A 20,696-nucleotide genomic window follows, 5' to 3' on the forward strand; every position below is an offset into this window, starting at 1 on the left:
ATATTTAGAACATTCTTTTCTAGTAAAAAGAAAAAAGAATTTCAAGAATTTAAGTTTATAGCAGCACTGCTGAACTAATGATACTGCTTCCTACCTCCTCACAATTCTGAGACATAAAAGAATGAATTTTACTCTAGTCTCATTTTAAGAAAATGGGACTCACAATCAACAAAACACAAAACCTGCTAAAACTTGAGCAGAGACAAGTTTCAGAAGAAGAAAGTCCACATAGAAAAGTACAAAGCAAAAGTAAAAGGAGCCCTTGGGCTTCCCCTGAAGGGATTATCCACTTTCATCTCTCTACTTGCCCACACAGGTTATAGAACATCTTCCCTCTTTTTTTTTTTTTTTTAAGATTTATTTATTTATTCATAATAGACAGAGAGAGAGGCAGAGGTACAGGCAGAGGGAGAAGGAGGCTCCATGCCAGGAGCCCAATGCGGGACTCGATTCCGGTACTCCAGGATTGCGCCCTGGGCCAAAGGCAGGCGCTAAACTGCTGAGCCACCCAGGGATCCCCGAACATCTTCCCTCATGAGATCATTATACCATTTCTTTATATTTTGGGCATGAGCTCAATATGGAGCAGCATATATTGGGAATAAAGAAACTATAAGGGGGTCCTATAAGAAGAAATGTTTTCTTTTGTGAGTTTTTCCTCTCAAACTTTAAAAGGTAATGTTTTTTATTTTAGTAAGAGAGATTATTCCTAAACAATTTTACTTTGCTCTTTAAGAAATCAAGAGATACAGATATCCTTCCCTTCTAACAGAGGGAGTTATTTCTTCTCAGAGGCTAAATTTAGGTAAGAGACAGATAATTTCTGGACCTGAGTAAGATAGTAAGAATAATGTCCCTAGCCAAAAAAAAAACTTTACCCATTTAAGATACTTCAAATGAATATGTGTAGATTACCTTGGTATTACAATATACAATTAATACATATAAGTAAAATTAACAGTGGAGTTAGAAGACAGAAAAATATAAAAATAAGAAAAGAAAACAGAAGATGACAGAAAGAGGGGACAGTGGATGAAGGTCACATGGCCTCAGAAATACAAACATAAAAGCGGCTTTTTCATAGCTTAAACCACTTAGGACCCAAATGACTGGTCTCATGCAATATTTCACTCAACAGCTTCAGATAGGCAGTGAGTAGCAGAATGGTAGAAAGAAAGATAAACAGGAAGAGAGAAAGAAAAAAGCATGCAATTAAAAAGCAAATTATATATAGCTACTTTGGAAGACAGTTTCACAGTTTCTTACAAAGCTAAATATAGTCTTACCATACAATCCAGCAATTCCCAGGTATTTACCTAAATGAATTGATAATTTATGTTCATACAAAAACCTACACATAAATGTTTATAGAAAAGCTTTATCCTTAATTGCCAAACATTGGAAGTAATCAAGATGTTCTTCAGTAGGTGAAGGAATAAACAAATTGTGGCATGTCTATACAATGAAATATTATTCAGAAGTAAAACAAAATGAGCTATCAGGCCACAAAAACCGATGGAAGAACCTAAAAATGCATATGCTAAATGAAAGAAGCCACTCATCCCTGGGTGGCGCAGCGGTTTAGCGCCTGCCTTTGGCCCGGGGCGCGATCCTGGAGACCCGGGATCGAGTCCCACGTCGGGCTCCCGGTGCATGGAGCCTGCTTCTCCCTCTGCCTGTGTCTCTGCCTCTCTCTCTCTCTCTCTCTCACTGTGTGCCTATCATAAATAAATAAATAAATGAAAAATTAAAAAAAAAAAACAAAAAAGGCTACCCACTGTGTGATTCCACCTACAGGACATTCGAGAAAAAGAGAAACTATGGAGACAGCAAAAAGATCAAGGATTGGGGAGATGAAGGACGGATGAATAGCTGGAATACAGGGGAACTTTGGGGCAAACTATTCTAAATAATACTGCAATGGTGAATACATAACACAATACATTTGAATACATTTGGCAAAACCCACAGAACTGTATGAGATGAAAGTGAACCAAAATGTAAGCTATGGACCAGTTAATAATGTATCAATATTGGCTCATCAATTCTAATAAATCTAGCAAGGCAATCCAATATGTTGACAATATGGAAAACTTAGGTGAAGGAAGGAATATATGGGAATTCCATGTAGTTTCTGCTCAACTTTTCTGTAAACTAAAAAAACAAAACTGATCTAAGGTAAGTCTATTATAAATAACACATAAATATATTAAAATCTACCACCAAGAAAGCAAATGATAACTAGTTCACACAATAATACATTTTTAAATGTGTACTACCAATTTATATGTCATAGTTACAAGATGTATTATTGCCAACATTTCTATATGATCCCCAATATGTCAAGCAGAAAGAACTCTGTACAGAAAGAAAAAATAGGGACATTTTGAAAATGAAGGTAAGAATACAAAAAAGGTAAAATCAAGATAAAAAAATCCCTCTTCACCTTGGAACAATGACTGTAACCATCCCTTTTCTGAAGCTCTCTACTACTACCCAATCTCTATTTAACTGTGTCTCAGGAAGTATTCAAGTAAGAAGTGGACAAGGCATTTATATAGGAACAGGGCACTAAAAAACACTACAGACTGTGAAAAGTTCCATTTTTCTTCAGTTTCACTAGTAAATGTCAGTTTGTCTTTCTATACCAAGCACTAAAGAAATCATATCCTCATACTAACACAGTTATGGAGGGATTCCCTTACGGCACATATTACAACATGTCTGCTTTAAAATGTACCTATCGGGGACCTCCGGGTGGCTCAGCAGTTTGGCACCTGCCTTCAGCCCAGGGCATGATCCTGGAGTCCTGGGATCGAGTCCCACATCAGGCTCCTTGCATGGAGCCTGCTTCTCCTCTGTGTCTCTCATGAATAAATAAATAAAAATCTTTTAAAAAATTAAATAAATAAAATAAAAATAAAAAATAAAATGCACCCTTTCTTGCAATGCAACTACCTTAACACATAAGACCACAGGGTCTCATCTTGGTGGTTTCCCAAAAGATTCAAGTTGCCCTCTCATTGAATTTTTCACCCTTTTGGCATGTATATTTCTCCAACAAAGAAATGGAAAGGAACAATACCTGAAAAAATTAAATGTCACGAATCTCTGTAAGGGAGATTCAAAACCTCAAATCAGGGCAACCCTGATGGCCCAGCGGTTTGGTGCCGCCTTCAGCCCAGGGTATGATCTTGGAGACCCGGGATCGAGTTCCACGTCAGGCTCCCTCCATGGAGTCTGCTTCTTCCTCTGCCTATGTCTCTGCCTCTCTCTCTCTCTGTCTGTCATGAATAAATAAATAAAATCTTAAAAAAAAAAAAAAAGCAAAACTTCAAATCATACCCATTTGAATTGAGATTAGAGCCTTCACTTGTTGAAACCATTTTTTCCATTAACATTTCCTATCTTTAGTTATCCTTCCTAACAAAATGTTAAAAGCAAGTGTAGAGGAATCTAAAAGACACAGAAAAATATGTAAAGCAAACACCACACACAGCAGCAGTAGAACTCTTCAACAAGTCACTTCGGAAATGAGGCATGCCACTCTGGTGCTCTCAAGTGCCATGATAATTATGTCCGTCATACTTACTATTAACCTTGTTAATACCTTGTTATAATTTTAACTGCTCTTTCCAATAAGACAGGGTATAAAATAAATAAACCATCTGATATTTAAAATTAACATTTTAACTCAGAAATGTTTGGCTTTCCCATTCAACTTAAAAGCAGGATTGTGACCATCTTGCAATAAACAGACAAGTTCCATTTCATCTCACCAGATACATGAGCATATAGCATATACATTTTACTAACGCAGAGACTTTCAACATGAGTCATTCTTATGCAATCACATTTCAATTCTTATTTAAGTCTCGATACTTACACCTGATGAAGTGCTTCTGAAACCCTATAAACACATGGACAGTTTACCTAAACTATACTGGTTGAGTTTTTACCTTTGGTTTAACCAGCAGCATTGCCAGTAACTGTAAAAAATTGCAGACCTGTTTTTCAGCACTGGTCCTGGCTGACTCCTCTTGTGCTAGCACCATTTCTCGCTCTGCAGTTATCTGTACACTCTCTCTTAGTGCTTCTTCCAGCTCTTCAATCCTGTCATCCTTCTTACGGAGACTGTCCTAGAAAACGATGGAAGACTAAGTGAAGTAGACTAATTAGTTAACCCAGGAGAGCCTATTTATCAAGAAAGGATTATTTGCTTATTAAATATTCTTCCTTCAGAAAAATCCAGGCCAGAAAAATATCTTCAACAGAGGAAAGAACAAGGGAAGAAAAGAAGTATAATAAGAGGTTGAAAAAGAATATTACTAAGAGCAAAAGGTCGAGTTAGTTAAGCAAGACAAGTTTGTGATGGATTTGTTCTCTGTAACAGAGAGAATAAAACTGTTAAGCAGCATAGGCAGCAAGAGCACGATTACTTAAAACACAAAGCTGTTTTGAACTACTTTCTAAACTGGGCTTTAAGCCAGCTTTGATGAAGCCTAAGTAATAAGACTCAATACCAAAACATTCTCTCTCTCTCCAAAGTTCAGCCTCGATGAAAAAGTTAAATAAATAGCATGACTTTTTAGATTATATTCTTCATACAGACAATTGTTAGCAAACTAATTTAGAAATGAAAAAGAAAGTGATTTTCTAAATGATTTCAAGATAACAGAGTTTTCTCTTAATCTCATATGAGGAAACTAAAAATGGATATAAGTGGTTGGGCTAAGCATGAATAATTTATAGTTAGCCAACCAATTCCCACTATCCTTGATATTTTAAATAAGCTTAAAAATTAACTCCTGGGAATGTAAATATGGATTTCTAGCAGAAAGACAATCCTACAGAACTTTAAGAACATGTAAGAAAGGAAAGATCTTAGAATAGAAAGGATACATGAAGCAGAATTCAAACAGTATTAAAAATAGATTCATCAGGTTACTCTAAGCATTTCCTCTTGAAATTCTTCTAGAATGCAAAGATTAAAAATAAAATGCTGCCTTTTATTAATATAATTAAATTAAAAACAACAGAACAAGAGTTGATAAAGCATTCTCCAACTTTCAGAATACTTGTATCAGTAAAAGATGTATCAAAGGATTTTGTCTTTCATCTATGCAACTCTCATTTAATTAGACTGCAGTTCACTTTTATAAGTGCAAGGCACAGAAAGTCCTTTCTAACTCTGTCTTCAGAAATCCAGACTGGAAATCTGTCAAAGTTAAGTCAGTTTTTTCTTTGAGCACTGAAAGAATGACATCTTACTATTTAAGATCTTTCATAATAAAAAGTTGACAAAATTTTTTTTCTCTCAGTTTTCTCAACTAAAAAAAATGAGGTTTAAAAAAAGAATATTAAAAAAAAAGAATATTCACATTTCAGTAATATATGTCATGTTCATTTTTTTTTTTAAGTGTTCACTCTTCTAGGAGAAAATGTTATAAAATACTGTGATTTAACCCCTAAGTAAGGTTCTATCTTCTACATGGCAGTTTAGCTATATAAAAAAAATACTTTCTTGAAATCTTAATGCTTCCAGGTGGCTTGCCATGAGCATGAGTGCAGCTTCCAAAACGGAAGTCACTGCTCAGGGTTTCTAAAACAATGTCAAGCAGAAAGGGACATGAAATGATTCTTGTAAAAACAAAGGTTTCTTTTGATTCAAAGAAAATGAAAGGTAACAGAAGGATCCCATGGAAAGGGACAGATGCAATCATCAGTGAGTTCAGTCCTCTCAAAATCTCTGATGAATAACTATTTGTAGTACCGTGGGATTCTGAATTACAGACTACTGTAAGTGAAAAGAAACATGAATGTTTCCCATTACCAACTGGTTGTGAATAACTAACTCAGTATGTTTTTGTCCAGTCTGCTGTATTCTTTACTCTTAAACTGTCTTTGGGAGATCTCGCAAGAGGTTTTTGTTATTCTAACCAAAACTGAGGCCAAAAAACATATCCCAAATAACTTCCCAAAACCTATTTCAAACAAACAGGTTTATCTGCATTTCTGCATGGCTGAAAACCAGCTCTGTGGCTTTATCAGTAAAACTTCTTTAGAGAGAGGATACTTGGTAATTTGTCATAATGCAGATAATCACTACAGGTTTTCATACTGAAAGTTTTATCAAAACCAGTAGGAAAATCAGAGGGTTTTTTTTTGTCTTTTTGTTTTTTTACTATTTAAGAAAAGTTTATTTTTTACTATTTAAGAAAAATTTATTTAAGAAAAGTTTTCTGGACTTAATGGTAAAGCCTGGCTCAAAATTGGTGTGTATAATAAGGACAAAGAACAAAAGCCAACAAATACCAAAAATAAAAAGCAGAAAACTGTTAAATGATATTTATTAAATACTATAAATTACATAATTATAATACAGTCGAAAATCAATGTAAAACTAAGTGTGGAACCATATGCTCTAAGAAAGCTGTATCAAACCAGGGTGGTAACAAGAGAAATGAAGACAGTGAATACTCTTATCACCTTCAACACTAACAAAGTCCATAACTACTTAATCCATCTAGTGAGAAAATTTGGCTCCAGTTTTATTTTCAGAATCTTAATATCTCAGATATCTGCTAAGGTAAACCAAGGAAGTTTCCTTTATATTGAATTCCACCCCTTGAATCTGTTTCATTTAATAAGATCCTGAGCCAATGCCAGAAATGAATAGAATCTTTTAGTTTTATAAATACTGGAGTTCTAAGCACACTACTAGATCATTATTTATAATTATCCTTTCTTGTTTTTATACTTTAAATGAAGACTAAATACATTTTTCTATACTTAGACTATAACATGGGTATTCTATGTTTTTTAGTTTAGAATACTAGAGAAAAGATTCTAAGTTTTAGAAAGGCCAAAAATGATCGCCCACAAAGAATAAAGTATAGGAAGGCACTGGAATTTTTTATGGAACACAAGGAATTAGAAGTCAACTGAAGTAATGCCTTCAAAACTCCGAAGGCAAAATGCTTTCTGATCTAGAACTCTATATCCAAACTATCAATCAAATGTAAGGGAAGAATGCAAAGTCTTAAAAAATTTACCTCACATCACAGATTCTCTCAGAAAGCTACTAGGGATGTGCTCCATCACTTAAGAAGTCAACCTAGAAAGAGGAAGACATGGGACCCAGAAAAAAAGGGATCTACCACAAACGGGAAAGGGAACCTTGAGGATAATGGTAAGCCTAGAGAATAAGTACAATTCAGAGGAAAGGGCAGAAGCTCAAGGTAAGATGTTTCCAAGAAAAAAAAAAGTGGATGAATAGATTACAAGGTTAATAAAATAAGGGATGATGTATTCTCTAACAGTACCAACATCAAAAGAAATGTTATAGTAGGAGAAAGGAACTTGGGAATAAACTGGTGATATGTATACACATAAAAAATCCAAAGCTATTATTGCACCAGGAAAAACTATAAGTACGGGAAAGGAAATGTAAGCATAATATACTATATGCCTGAGACATAATAATGTAAAACTTGTAAAGAGGAAGAAAGAGGAAAGTGTGTGTGGTAACTTGCATTGAAAGGCTAATTCCTCATCATTCAAAGTAAGAAATCAATAGATAACTATATAAATAAAAAAATAAGAAAACAGCAGTATAAAAATGTCATTTGGAGAGGTGGAAGTAAACTGCAGAAGAAACAACCAAAAAAGGTGAAAGCATCTTATCTTAGGGGAGCAGGAATCCAGGTAAGACAATGAGATAGAGGACTAGCATTATTTATTATAAGCCCTATAGTATCACATCACTTCGTAAATGATAATAAATAATTATTGTTCAGAAAAAAATTCAAAATCAAATTTTAAAATGTTAAAGGAAAAAGCACATACTGCAAAATAATTAATAAGAATACATGAATTTCTGGGGGGGCCCTGGGTGACTCAGTGGGTTAAATGTCTGTCTTCAGCTCACGTCATGATCCCAGCATCCTGGGATTGAGCCCCAGATCGGGCTCCCTGCTCGGGCGGGGGGGGGGGGGGGGGTCTGCTTCTCCTTCCCCCCTGCTCTTGTGCTCACTCTATCTTGCTCTCCCCCCTTCTCAAATAAATAAATAAAATAGTCTTAAAAAATAATACATGAATTTCTGGAAATAATTATAAATGCAGTGACTATTTCAGGTATGGATACTCTATAAATACATGGGTTAACTATTTACTGGAAAGAGAATAGACTGGGCAAATACATCTCAAGAAAGGGCAAATGGTGAAAAAAATACATGAATTTTAAGTCACTTTTCCTCAGTTTTTTATTCAAAAGTTGAAGTTCTTTATGCCAATAATTTGCATAGCTGGTCGAAATTATGAGAAATTCTTTTCAGTCTTTAGGAAACCAGGTAATATTCTAAATAACATTTTTTAAAGAGATAAAATATTGCAATAAGTTCTGCTGTTATTCTGAAAATACCTAAAGATTAAATATCCCAATAGCATATGTGTAAGACGAAGTACCAAGCCAAGAGCTTTGAAAACTGTCCCCTATCTCCCCTCCTGGGCAAATTGTTTTTTTTTTTTTTAATACCTATGAAAATAGTACTGAGTAGATTTCAGTGATAGTTTGACAAAATTCTACAGACAACATAGCTCATTTACATTGAACTTACTGGTATTTGGGTTTGAAGGAAGAGAAAAATCTCGTATTCAATTCGATGCCAATACATGGTTACTACCCAACTTCTCTGAGCCAAAAAAATATCAGTTAGTAAAGAAGTATAGGACTTCAGAAACTGCAAAACACAAAAGAGTTGGTATACTTCTACTCTTGGTAAATAGAGTCTAGAGAAAGTAAGGGGATGTGCTGAAATGCCCAGGAAGTGTTTCAGTGGCTCCAGTAGTGACGGTGGTTACAACAGCTATGTCCTAAGCCTCCAGATATATGCTGTACACATTTAATTATACGCTCTCTTTTAAAAAGTCCACATTCACCAGTCTTCAAGATAAATCATGAGGTAGTCCTGCTATTCTAAGTCTGTAATCCCAGAGAAAAGTACACAGAACCTCTAATATCCCTAAATCCTTCTATTCTTAGGATATTCCACAGCTTCAAAGGATCTGAAGTATTCAAAAAATAGAGGGTGACTTACTGGAAACTAACTATAGACAGAGATTAAAGTTAGGTATGACTGGCACACTTTAGTTTGTGAAAATCATTCCAGTTGCTTATGTGTATTAATGACTTCTTGCTTTAGCTTGGAAAAAAATCCTAACTTCTCCAACTAAATATGTATTTGTACTTCCCAATACAGTAGCCACTAGTACATGTGGCTACTGAGCACTTAAATTGTGGCTAAGCTATATTGAAATGAGCTATAAATACACACTAAATTTTGAAGAAAGTACAAAAAAAGTGAAACATTTAATCAATAATCTTCACATTGATTATATGTTGAAATGATAATATTTTAGACATACTGGATTACATAAAGTATGTTACTAAAATTATGTTCCCTTTTGGTTTTTTAAGTGAAGCTATCAGAAAATTCAAAATTATATACATTTTTATTTCTTCTGGATAACACAGCAATAACTAGAACATGTTATAAATTTATCCCTTGGGGCACCTGGGTGGCTCAGTCAGACTCAGCGTCTGCCTTTGGCTCAGCTCATAATCCCAGGGTGCTGGGATCAAGCTCCACATCTAGTTCCCTGCTAGTGCTCAACTCACTCGCTCTCTGTTAAATAAATAAATAAAATCTTAAAAAAAAAATAAATCATCTCTGTTCTTAGTTTACAGCCTATCAGCATACAGGTATGAGTTACATGGGTGAGAATTCTTATAGTAAACTGCCTCAAGTTCTAATAATCCAAAGCACTGAAAATTACTGCAGTGATAATATTAATAAAACAAATTCCAATAGCATTAACTCTTCTGCCAACAGAGAAAACCAAACTGGATTTTGGAAAAAAAAAAAAAATCAACATATGACATATCGCTTTAATACCTAGGATATAAAGTGCCTGTATTCGTTGTTCACTGTTACATAACAAGTTGCCTCAAAACACAGCAGCTTAAAACAATAGTGAACATTTTTTATCTCATACAGTTTCTGTGGGTCCGGAACTAAAAAACAGCTTAGCCAAACAGTTCTTGTTCCAGGGGATCTCATGGTGTTACAGTCAAGATGCTAGTCAGGATTCAGTCCTCTGCTTCCACTTACACAGTTGGCAAGTTAGTGATAGCTACTGGCGAGGGGCCTCTGTTCCTCTCCACAGGGCTACTGGAGTGTCATTATGATATGGCACCTGGCTTTCCTCAAAGCAAGTGATCCAAGAGAACAAGGCAGACACATCAACATCTTTTTTTTTTTTTTTAATTTTTATTTTTTTATTTATGATAGTCACACATACAGAGAGAGAGGCAGAGACACAGGCAGAGGGAGAAGCAGGCTCCATGCACCGGGAGCCCGACGTGGGATTCGATCCCGGGTCTCCAGGATCGCGGCCTGGGCCAAAGGCAGGCGCCAAACCGCTGCGCCACCCAGGGATCCCCACATCAACATCTTTTATGATCTTCAGAAGTCACATACTACCACTTCTGACATTTTCTATCGTTCATACAGACTAATCCTGATACAATGTGGGAGCAGACTACACAAGGGCTCAAACCCTTGTGTAGGTAGGTAAGGATGGGACCATCCTTACCTAGGGAGGTAAGGATGATCTGGGACCATCTTGGAAGATGATTATCATAGCACCCTAGAGTATACTTCCAGCCTAAGAAAACTGAACTATCAATGAAGCAATGAGGCATGAAAACAGTGATTCTCAAAACTGCTGAGAGAAAAATACCTGTTAGGATAACAGGGTCTTTACCAGAAAGACACAGCTTTTTTTAATGAGATTATATTAAGGTGGAACTGAATAACACTAGATTTCCTGAAATGTCAAAGGCAGACATTAAAGATACTTCACAAAATTAGGATATCCAATGGATATGAGATCAGCAAAATATACATTTTTTCAAAAATTATTCAGAATAAAACCTGCAATTGGATTGAGGTCTAATGAAATATTTTATGATTCTGGTAATGAAGAGTAATCCAACTTAATTTGTTAGTAGTTCAGTACTAAAGAATACTCAACAATATGCCAATCAAAGGTGAACTGAAAAAAATCACTGGGTGGACGTTTAAAGAGCTATACATAATAGATGTTATTAATAAGTTTAGTCCTCACATTTTATTTTATTTTATTTTTTTTAATTTTTTTAATTTTTATTTATTTATGATAGTCACACAGAGAGAGAGAGAGAGGCAGAGACACAGGCAGAGGGAGAAGCAGGCTCCATGCACCGGGAGCCCGACATGGGATTCGATCCCGGGTCTCCAGGATCGCGCCCTGGGCCAAAGGCAGGCGCCAAACCGCTGCGCCACCCAGGGATCCCTAGTCCTCACATTTTAGTGAAGTTCCTTTCTTTTGGGAATAAACACAGTTTTTAGGAAATTATGAGAATGAAGTATTCCTGGTCCTATTGGCCCCCATGGACTAAAGACTCTCCTCCTTAAATTCTGTTCCCTTATGCATTTTCATTATAATTGATTTTACTCTTAAGGGGGAAAAAAATCACAAAATTTAGTGAAAAATAACAGCCTAATTTAAAATTACAAAGAGGGGGCTGGTGGCCGGAGCCAAGACGGCAAGAACCATGTTGCTTCCGAACACCTGCTCACCGGTACACCAGGGGTTGGAAAAACCACACTAGGCAAAGAACTTGCATCAAGATCAGGACTGAAATACATTAATGTGGGTGATTTAGCTCAAGAAGGGTAATTATATAAAGGCTACGATGAAGAGTATGATTGCCCCATTTTAGATGAAGACAGAGTAGTACTAACAAAGACCAGTTTTTCTACCACTAGATCAGGTGCTGAAACCTACTTACTATGCCAACTACACTTATCAAATGAGGTCGCATAAGACCACTTCATTTGCAGAGTATAGGGTTCAAAGCAGGGGGTTTGTGTGACTAGTTTTGGGGGAATGCGGGAAGCTATCAAAGAATTCTTCATATCCTTGAATAAGAAGATGCCTAGAGTCGAATGAGATTAGGGCAAAAGCTGTGACAGCTGTAACATCAGGAAAATTAACAGTTTGACTGGATTATAGCAAATCCTATACTACTACTAACTCTCCTAATACACTCATCTGAACTATGCTTCTTAACATCAGCTCTGTCAACATCAACTACATAGCACTGCAGCTGTAAAACTCTAAGTCTCCACAGCTTTTCCTTCAAATCAAACATTCAATAAGAACAGCAAAGGCAAAACAAAAAACGTAGAAATTTTAAAATAATTTTTTTGTTCTCTTCAAATATCACTCACAAAAGTAAAAGAAAAAAAGGTTCAATACTACAATAAAAGAAAAAGAAATCACTTGACAATGACAGATCTTTATAAGCTTTTTTGTCAGCAGCAGAAGGAAAGTCACTGCAGATCTCACATAGATTATCCAAAGTAACCCAGCCTCTCCTGTTCACCTGTCCCTTTTTCAACTTGGACTCTGCCTTGGTTATGGAGGTCATTTCTTTGGGTTAATATTAAGAGCTGCTTCCTTTGGAGTAACCTGCATTTACCAAAGAGGCTTTAACATGTTCTGAAAGATACTGATATTTTCCTTAACGTAAAGAGACAGTAATTCTGTATTACCCTCCACCCTACTGCTTATTCTTCCTCCCTTTTCCCCGTCCCCCAAGCATACACACACCTGCAGAAGATTCTATGAAAATCATTCAACATGGCAGAATTCAATTTCCAACTACTCATATGTTTACTGGGGGGAAAAAATTGAAGCCAGATGCACTGATGAAGTCAATTTTAAGAAAAGAAAGCTAGCCTAACACAGAGACAGAATTTGGTTATATGCACAACTAAACTTTTTACTTTAAAGAGATGTTTTGGGTTAAATTTTAATTTTATTTTCTTCCCCCTTCTGTCCAAAGTCCCTCAAATATCTCCCCTATTTAGAGAACTCTGTTACAAACCTTAATTTAAAAATCAAACAAGAGTAGATGGATTTTATGAAAGAAATGGACATATATACATATAAAATGGTGCTCTACATAAATAACTTTTACAGAGCGTATAGTACCAATACCCCTTGCAGATGAGCCAGGTTCTTATCTTAAAAATTCTGGGAGCCGGGTATCAGAAACTTGAGCAAGGACATAGGGTTTTCCTAATCTTACTGCATGTCTCCTCTGATCGATAATGCTTATGAAAAGAACAAGCAAAAATTTTCCAAGTCTTTACCAAAAATTCCAAAGATAACCTTTTACTTAAAATAATAAACAACTGATGTGGTCTATAAAAGGATGACTTTTCCCTTGAGGTCTTGGTAAAGGGAAGAATAACGCCTTCTAATGCTCTCTCTTAAAAATAAAAAGAATCTTCTCAGAGACTTCACTTTCCAAATATAAAGGGGAAGTTTCCACAACAACATAAAGGATTAAACCATTCATTTCATTGAGGTGAGGACATAGTACTAAAAATTTTGGTGCCAAATGTAACTTTAACCACTTATTTTTTTTTTTTAAGATTTTATTTTTTTATTCATGAGACACACACACAGAGAGAGGCAGAGACACAGGCAGAGGGAGAAGCAGGCTCCATGCCGGTGCCTGACGTGGGACTCGATCCTGGGTCTCAAGGATCACACCCAGGGCTGAAGGCGGCGCTAAACCGCTGAGCCACCTGGGCTGTCCCCACTTATTATTTTATGGGGAGTATTCTTGTATTAAGCTAAAAGGATTTGGCTTAACAGTTCCCATAGAATAGGGGTAACCTAACAGTAGGAAGTAGCTTTGTTAGGCTACCTACACATTAATATTATCAGTAAACATTCTTTCAGTACATTTCACTGGCTGTCAAAAAGAACTAAATTTTGGCCAGAGAGAAAAGTATCTCAAGAGTCCATTTCAACCACTGCTGAGCCTTAAAATGATTATGACTTGTTTTGCTTTTTTCTAAATGGTAAAAAGCAGCACAGTTTAGGCTAAAAGCTTTAGAAAATCGCACACAGGCCAATAATTTGAGTAGGTGCTTCATCTGCAGGAAAATCAAATTTTGAAGTTAATTTCAGCATATTTGCACAAGGTTGTTAAAATGGATGCTAATTTGTATGTATATTTTTCCAGTATGATCCCTAGCTCCATTTAATACTTGCCCGTAACATCCTAAAAATCTACCTATGCCCGTAGTCTAGACAGAAAAAAGACCTGTCTTGCCAAGAAAAAAAAATTAATTAAAGAAGAAAAGATGACATAAGATTAAATCTTTCAACAGGTCAAGGAAAATATCTGTTAAGAAACCAAAATTGATTTTTACAAGAAAATCATTAATATATCAGAGGTATCTAATCAGGTGACACATCACATACTATTTCTAGAAAAGACATCAGATAATCTTAATTTTTTTAAAGGTTTTCTTAATTATCCTCATGGCCAATGTGAAAACCAAAGATAAGTAATCCTCATTTCAGAAAGGAAAACAAAATTTCTTACCAAAATGGAAGAATTTTCATTTTTGATAGAGTAAATCCAAGCGAATTTTAAAGATAAACACAAACATTTCACTGATAAGTCATCTAAAAAGAGAATATGCCTAAATATATGTAAAGTTTCCCTATCTCTATTTCTATTGTTTTCATTCTCTTTGAACTTTATTCTTAATATTCACTGGTCTCAGAAGAGCTGACTCACAAGAACCACAGTGTTCTTCCAGCAATCCCATTAATCTCCTTGACAGTACCCTTTCTCAAGGTTAAATTCAAATACTTATCTTTGTTATAAATAAAAACAAAGCACCAAACCACTGTTGATATGAGGTTCCTCCCCCACCAACCTTCAGTCTACTTTGTCTTATTAGAATATGACTAAAACTTATAGTTTCATCCAAAGACAAAGTGAGTGTTACTGCTTAAAGAATAAAAATATGTAAGGTAAATATTCTCAGCTAACTGAAGACCTGACATTTTCTTTTTTAAAATATGCAAACTCCTTAAAGGGTAACCTATAAAATTTTAGAGAATATTAGAATGCTAAATGTAGCATCAGGCAAAGATTTTTTTAAGTTATAACTAAACCTTTAAATTTTATTTTATTACTTATAACAATGATTTTTAGCTACACTTAATGAACGGCTACCTATGTAAAACAGTATTTCATTATCTCTGAAATGTTTAAAACAGCCCTTAATCTAAGGCAGATATAAACTGGTTGAGAAGGGAAAGTGATTAAATCACACAGGCTCAATTATAAAATAATATATTAAAAAGCAGAAAACAATAAAGTATAATTAAACATACAGGCCGAGGAACAGGGAAAAGACAATAACAAAACAGGGTGTAGAGATCAACAGCAAAGGCTAATTTTAAGCCAGAATCTTTAGGTGGTAATAATAGAAATCCAAAGAAAAAAGATCCTGTGTAAGAAAAAGATCATAGATCAGAAAATCAATTTACTATATTTAAGAAACACCAACACTATCAACTTCTCTAGAATATAGTAGCTATGCTAAGTAAGTATCTCACCTAAAGATGAGGTTAGAAATACTTAAAGGTTTGGCTGATGAAAGACTCCAAAGGTCATGCTAAAATGCTTGTGAATGAGAGTTCTGGACATCTACTGAAATGCCACTGAAATAAATAAACACTTTTAGAGAGAACCAACTATGTACCATATACCAAGACCTGGTTCACAAATTCAAATAAGCGGGGGAAACAACACACAAATTATGAGTATATAATACAAAGCAAGAGAAAATAAGCTCTGAAAATTTTTTTTAAAGATTTTATTTATTTATTCATGAGAGGCACAGAGAGAGAGAGAGAGAGGCAGAGACACAGGCAGAGGGAGAAGCAGGCTCCATGCAGGGAGCCCGATGTGGGACTCGATCCCGGGGCTCCAGGATCACGCCCTGGGCCAAAGTCAGTGCTAAACTGCTGAGCCACCAGGGCTGCCCAGCTCTGAAATTTTTAAAGCAGAAATAAAGTCTAATGGAATTAAAACGGGCTGATCAATTCCAACTGTGAGGATTCAGGCATGCTGCACAAGGGAGGGAAGAGAGCATTTGATCTGAATTTTGGAAGATGGGCAGGCTTTCAACAGAGAGCTTTTCTAATTGCAACATCACCATCAGTCAAATCAGCTAAGATTATGCTTTCATATACCATTTATTTAGGAGGTCCTTATTGCTGGGATTTGCCTAATTTCAGTTTTTTATACAGCAATTACTTATGAATTGCACAATAACACCCTTTTGGACATATCCAGCATATCCCAGTCCTCAGCCTAGTGACTGTTCCATAATAGGCACTCAATACATTTTTACTGAAGACAGCTACAGATTATCCTGAAATATTATTAGCCAATTAAAATAAAATATGGCTTACAAAAAATAATAACCACTGTAAAATCAAGTCTTAATATTAGTCAAATATATGCCTAAGAAAAGCATTACAAAGACTTTGTTATAAAGGCAGTGAATTTTGATAAGTGTATGACAGAAAAATTGGCCAAGGCAAGGGTCTGCATCAATACAGGATTATCAAAAAACAAAACAAAACAGAACAAAACAAAACAAAACAAAAAAATACAAGATCATCCATCTCCAAAGTCAATAAGGTATAATGGAAGACATCTATCCACCTTAACCCAAGGAGATCACCGCTCTTTCTTGACCATTCTAAACACAATGGATCACATCACTCATCTCTATGCTGTCCTCTTTCTCAGCCTCTCAGCACCACTAATATGATGTACTTCCTCCCCTTCTCTGAAGACAATCTTCTCTCTTGCCTTCTATAATGCCACACTCTCCTTTTTCTCTCCCACCCCTCAAGTGATCTTTCCATTTTAGTTTCTTTTCAAACACCACCTTCTACCCAACCCCATCTCTACAGGCTCAACTCTAACTCCAATGTTCTTCTGTCAGTATTTTACTTCCAGATGTTATCACTGATTCTTATGGACTTCCGTATGATTTTTAAACTCAAGTCCCCAAAATTACTTATTCTAATTTCAACAGCTTTTCCCTAATGTCTTATATCTGTTCCAGGATTCAATGCAGGATCTCACATTTCATTTAGTTAACATTTCTTCTAAGTTCTTGCCAATCCACCTATAACAGTGTTCAGTCTTTGTCTTTCACGATCTTGATACTTTTAAAGTATACTGTGCAGTTATTTTATAAAATGTCCCAGAATTTGGATTTGTCTGATATTTTCTGATGACTGGAATAAGATTATACATTTTGAAGAAAAAAGCAACACAAAAATGATATTGTATCCTCAGTATCTCATACTACTGGTAATGTTACAACCTTCATTTTATTTTTTTTATTTTTTATTTTTTTTTTTTAACCTTCATTTTATTAAGGTGGTGTCTGCTAGGTCTATTCATTGAACAGTTACATTCTTCCCTTTATAATTAGTAAACATCTCAAGGTATATATTCTGAGACTATGTCTGTCTTATTATTTCTCAAAAGTTCACTAACTTTCACAACTATCTGGTCTATAACAATTATTACTGAGTTGTTTGTTTCATGGTGATTATTTAAAATCTACTTCCTGGGGATCCCTGGGTGGCTCAGCGGTTTGGCGCCTGCCTTTGGCCCAGGGCATGATCCAGGAGTCCCGGGTTCGAGTCCCACATCAGGCTCCTGGCATGGAGCCTGCTTCTCCCTCTGCCTGTATCTCTGCCTCTCTATCTCTCTCTGTCTATTGTGAATAAATAAAATCTTAAAAAAATAAAAATAAAATAATATCTACTTCCTTCTATACTTATTAATTAGAAATCTTCTTCAGGAGAAAGCTGTCCTTAACAATACATTTGATTATTTATAGCAGTATGGACTCATGAATATTTATTTCATTCTATGGATTAAATTAAAATATTATTATTTATTTTTTTACTCCAATTGTTTTAGCATGAGACATCAGGTGCTCCTTTAGGTTGGCTCCTCTGTGCTTTCCACAAGCCCCCATTCTTTGTTGAGCACTTTCCCATTTTCTGGAACCACAAGGTTATCACTGTATTTTCCATGCCCCAGCCCTGGAATCAACCACTTCTCCAAGATGCCTTGCTCCATTTCACTGGAGACAGGTGCATAGAAACCAAAATCTGGGTGTTAGTTATGCTTACTGCTTCTAAGCCTTCTTAATGGACATTTAGGAAATACAAGCATGTATAATAACCATATATATGTATATATATATATATATATATATATGTTTCTTATATACATATCAATATTATTTCTAATATTTCTTATGATATTCTTCTTTAAAATTTAAACCTTCATTCTGACAGGCTAGAGATCCAGAAAGTCTCAGTTAAAATCATGGCTGAGCCACTTAGAAAACTGTGTGGAAAAAAAAAAAGAAAGAAAGAAAACTGTGTGTATTTAGGTAAATAATTCAATTTCTCTGGGTCTATTTCCTTATCTATAAAATGTGCACAAAACCATCTGCTCCACAAGAGCAATGTAAAGGTTAGAAACAATGAATTACCAGGGCCTACGGCCAAAAGTATTGGGCACATATGGTCACTTATCATACCGTCACTACTCCTATTGTTATGGAGTCTAGTTTCACCTAATTTGTGAATAGTTAGGGTTACACATCAATTATCACACCACTGAAGTGAAAAAGAGTTTATACATCATATAAGACCATGAAATATGCTCTCTGAATTGAATATTTAAAAAGAAGGGAAAGAAAGAAGGAGGGCAAAAAGGAAAAGGCAGGGGAAAAGGCAAAAGAAGAATGAAACACACAGAATGAAGTTAAACAGATGCGAACCAAGTTTAGCAATGCAGTTTGATGAAGGAAAATGGCAAACAGTAACACCGACCCCCTGGAACTTAAAAGAACCCACTCATTAAACTGACATTAAACTTACCAATGAAATGTGATCAACTTGAAGCAAGATGAAATTTCTCCTATGCTGAGGTGTCCTCACAAAGCTGTGGAATAAAACTTGCCTTTTCTATTTAAAGCCATTCCTTTACTGCTAACCAGTTGGTCTCAGAGGAAGGCAGCAAGCAGGGTTAGAAAGAGAAAAAAGAGGAGGATAAAGATGAAGAGGAAAACAACATGCAATTACGGATCAAATCTCTTCACCCGATCTTTTCAGACTGTCCTCGAGTTCTAACCTGTAGTTGTTGGGAGCTGTCATTGAGATTGTCCTCCCTTCGTCGAGCCTCCTCAAGCATCTGTGCACTCTTCTTCTTTTCCACCTGTTCCTTGTGCTTCAGATTCGCTACCTTCTTATTCTGGTCCTTCACTTGCCTATTGATAAAAGTGAGAAAAGCAAAGCTTTTCACATATATATATGCACAGAGAAGAATATTTTCATTTACAAATTTATACCGCTGACACCAAGGAACAGCTGAAAACCAACAAAGAAGTCTTGCTGCAAGATTTTTCTAACAATTCAAAATTCTTTCCTACCAAGGGTAGCAAATTGGTAACAATGATGTTCAGAAACTATGTTTAAGCATGTACTTTAGGAAGCACAAAACCATAAAACAAAAGAAAGGCATGAGATAGTCTGAAATGACAGGAGAAATCAGTTCAGAGATTTATGTTGGAAATAGGAAAAGTCTAGTACTGGCATCAATGCTATGAAACAGTAGATCAGCTGATTAAGAAAAGTTTGGAAACCTAACTCTAATTTTACTATTATTAAATATAACAAACTTTCAAAAGACTATAAATGATATATATGAATATGAAAATAACAATATAGTCTGCTTCTATTTTTCTGTGTACTCGCATGCTCATAAATAAACAAATAAATCTTTTTTTTTTCTTTAAGAGGGGGTGCCACATGGGTGGCTCATTTGGTTAAGCATCTGCCTTCAGCTCAGGTCATGATCTCAGGGTCCTGGGATCCCTGCTCAATGGGGAGTCTGCTTCTCCCTCTCCCTCTCCATGCTCACCCAGTCTCTTGCTCCCAAATAAATAAATCAATAAATCTTAAAAAAAAGAAAAGAATGATATAACAATCTGGGAACCTAGCTTAAGCAACAATCTTACCTAATTCAGAAGTTCCCAATTATATTCCACTACCTCCATACTAAAATAAGGATGACTTATATTCTAAATGATGTGTTTAAAAATCCCTTTGCTTTTATTATAATATGCTACATATAAAGTATATTTCACTTAGTTTGCATACTTTGAAATTCATATGCAGTTTATTAAGAAATGATTTTTTCTTTTCCATACATGTCTTGAGATTCACACTAAACAATGAGTGTTAATGAAGTTCTTTCAATCCCCTCAATTTTCACTAAAGTATAAATATAAAAAATTGTTTCAACCCATTCCCAAAGTGATGAACAGTGCAGTTCGTTTTTCTTACTATTATATACAATGCTGCTAGATATACTCTGATAGATCTATGCAAGAGTTTTCTCCAAGGCATGGGCCCAGACACTGAAATGCTAGGCCATACAATAGGTATAACCTTCCAATTCACTATTTTCCAAAAAATTGTGTATTAACTTGTATTTTCACTATAGTACACAGCAATATCTGTTACACTTCTAGGAAATGAGTGACACTTGGTACTATCTGATTTTCAATATTAACAACCTGATAGATATAAATAGTATCTCGTCATAGTTTTAAAACGCATGTAGCTTGGGATCCCTGGGTGGCTCAGCAGTTTGGCGC

General features: G+C 35.5%; 1 protein-coding gene across 11 annotated transcripts in view; it reads right to left on the minus strand.

Moving 5' to 3' along the window:
- ERC1 (ELKS/RAB6-interacting/CAST family member 1) overlaps positions 1-20,696 on the minus strand; it is a 549,485-nt gene that overhangs the window by 291,994 nt on the left and 236,795 nt on the right. For 8 of the 11 annotated variants that reach the window (XM_041736573.1, XM_041736571.1, XM_041736574.1 and 5 more), the window contains 2 exons: positions 19,169-19,304; positions 4,008-4,139 (listed from right to left, as the gene is read on the minus strand). In XM_041736573.1, the coding sequence (XP_041592507.1) occupies positions 4,008-4,139; positions 19,169-19,304 (268 nt within the window). The remainder of the gene's footprint in view (positions 1-4,007; positions 4,140-19,168; positions 19,305-20,696) is intronic. The other 3 variants (XM_041736575.1, XM_041736581.1, XM_041736580.1) reach the window with 1 other exon arrangement.

The sequence above is a fragment of the Vulpes lagopus genome, chromosome 21, assembly GCF_018345385.1.
Source record: "Vulpes lagopus strain Blue_001 chromosome 21, ASM1834538v1, whole genome shotgun sequence".
In the NCBI taxonomy this organism is placed as follows: domain Eukaryota; kingdom Metazoa; phylum Chordata; class Mammalia; order Carnivora; family Canidae; genus Vulpes; species Vulpes lagopus.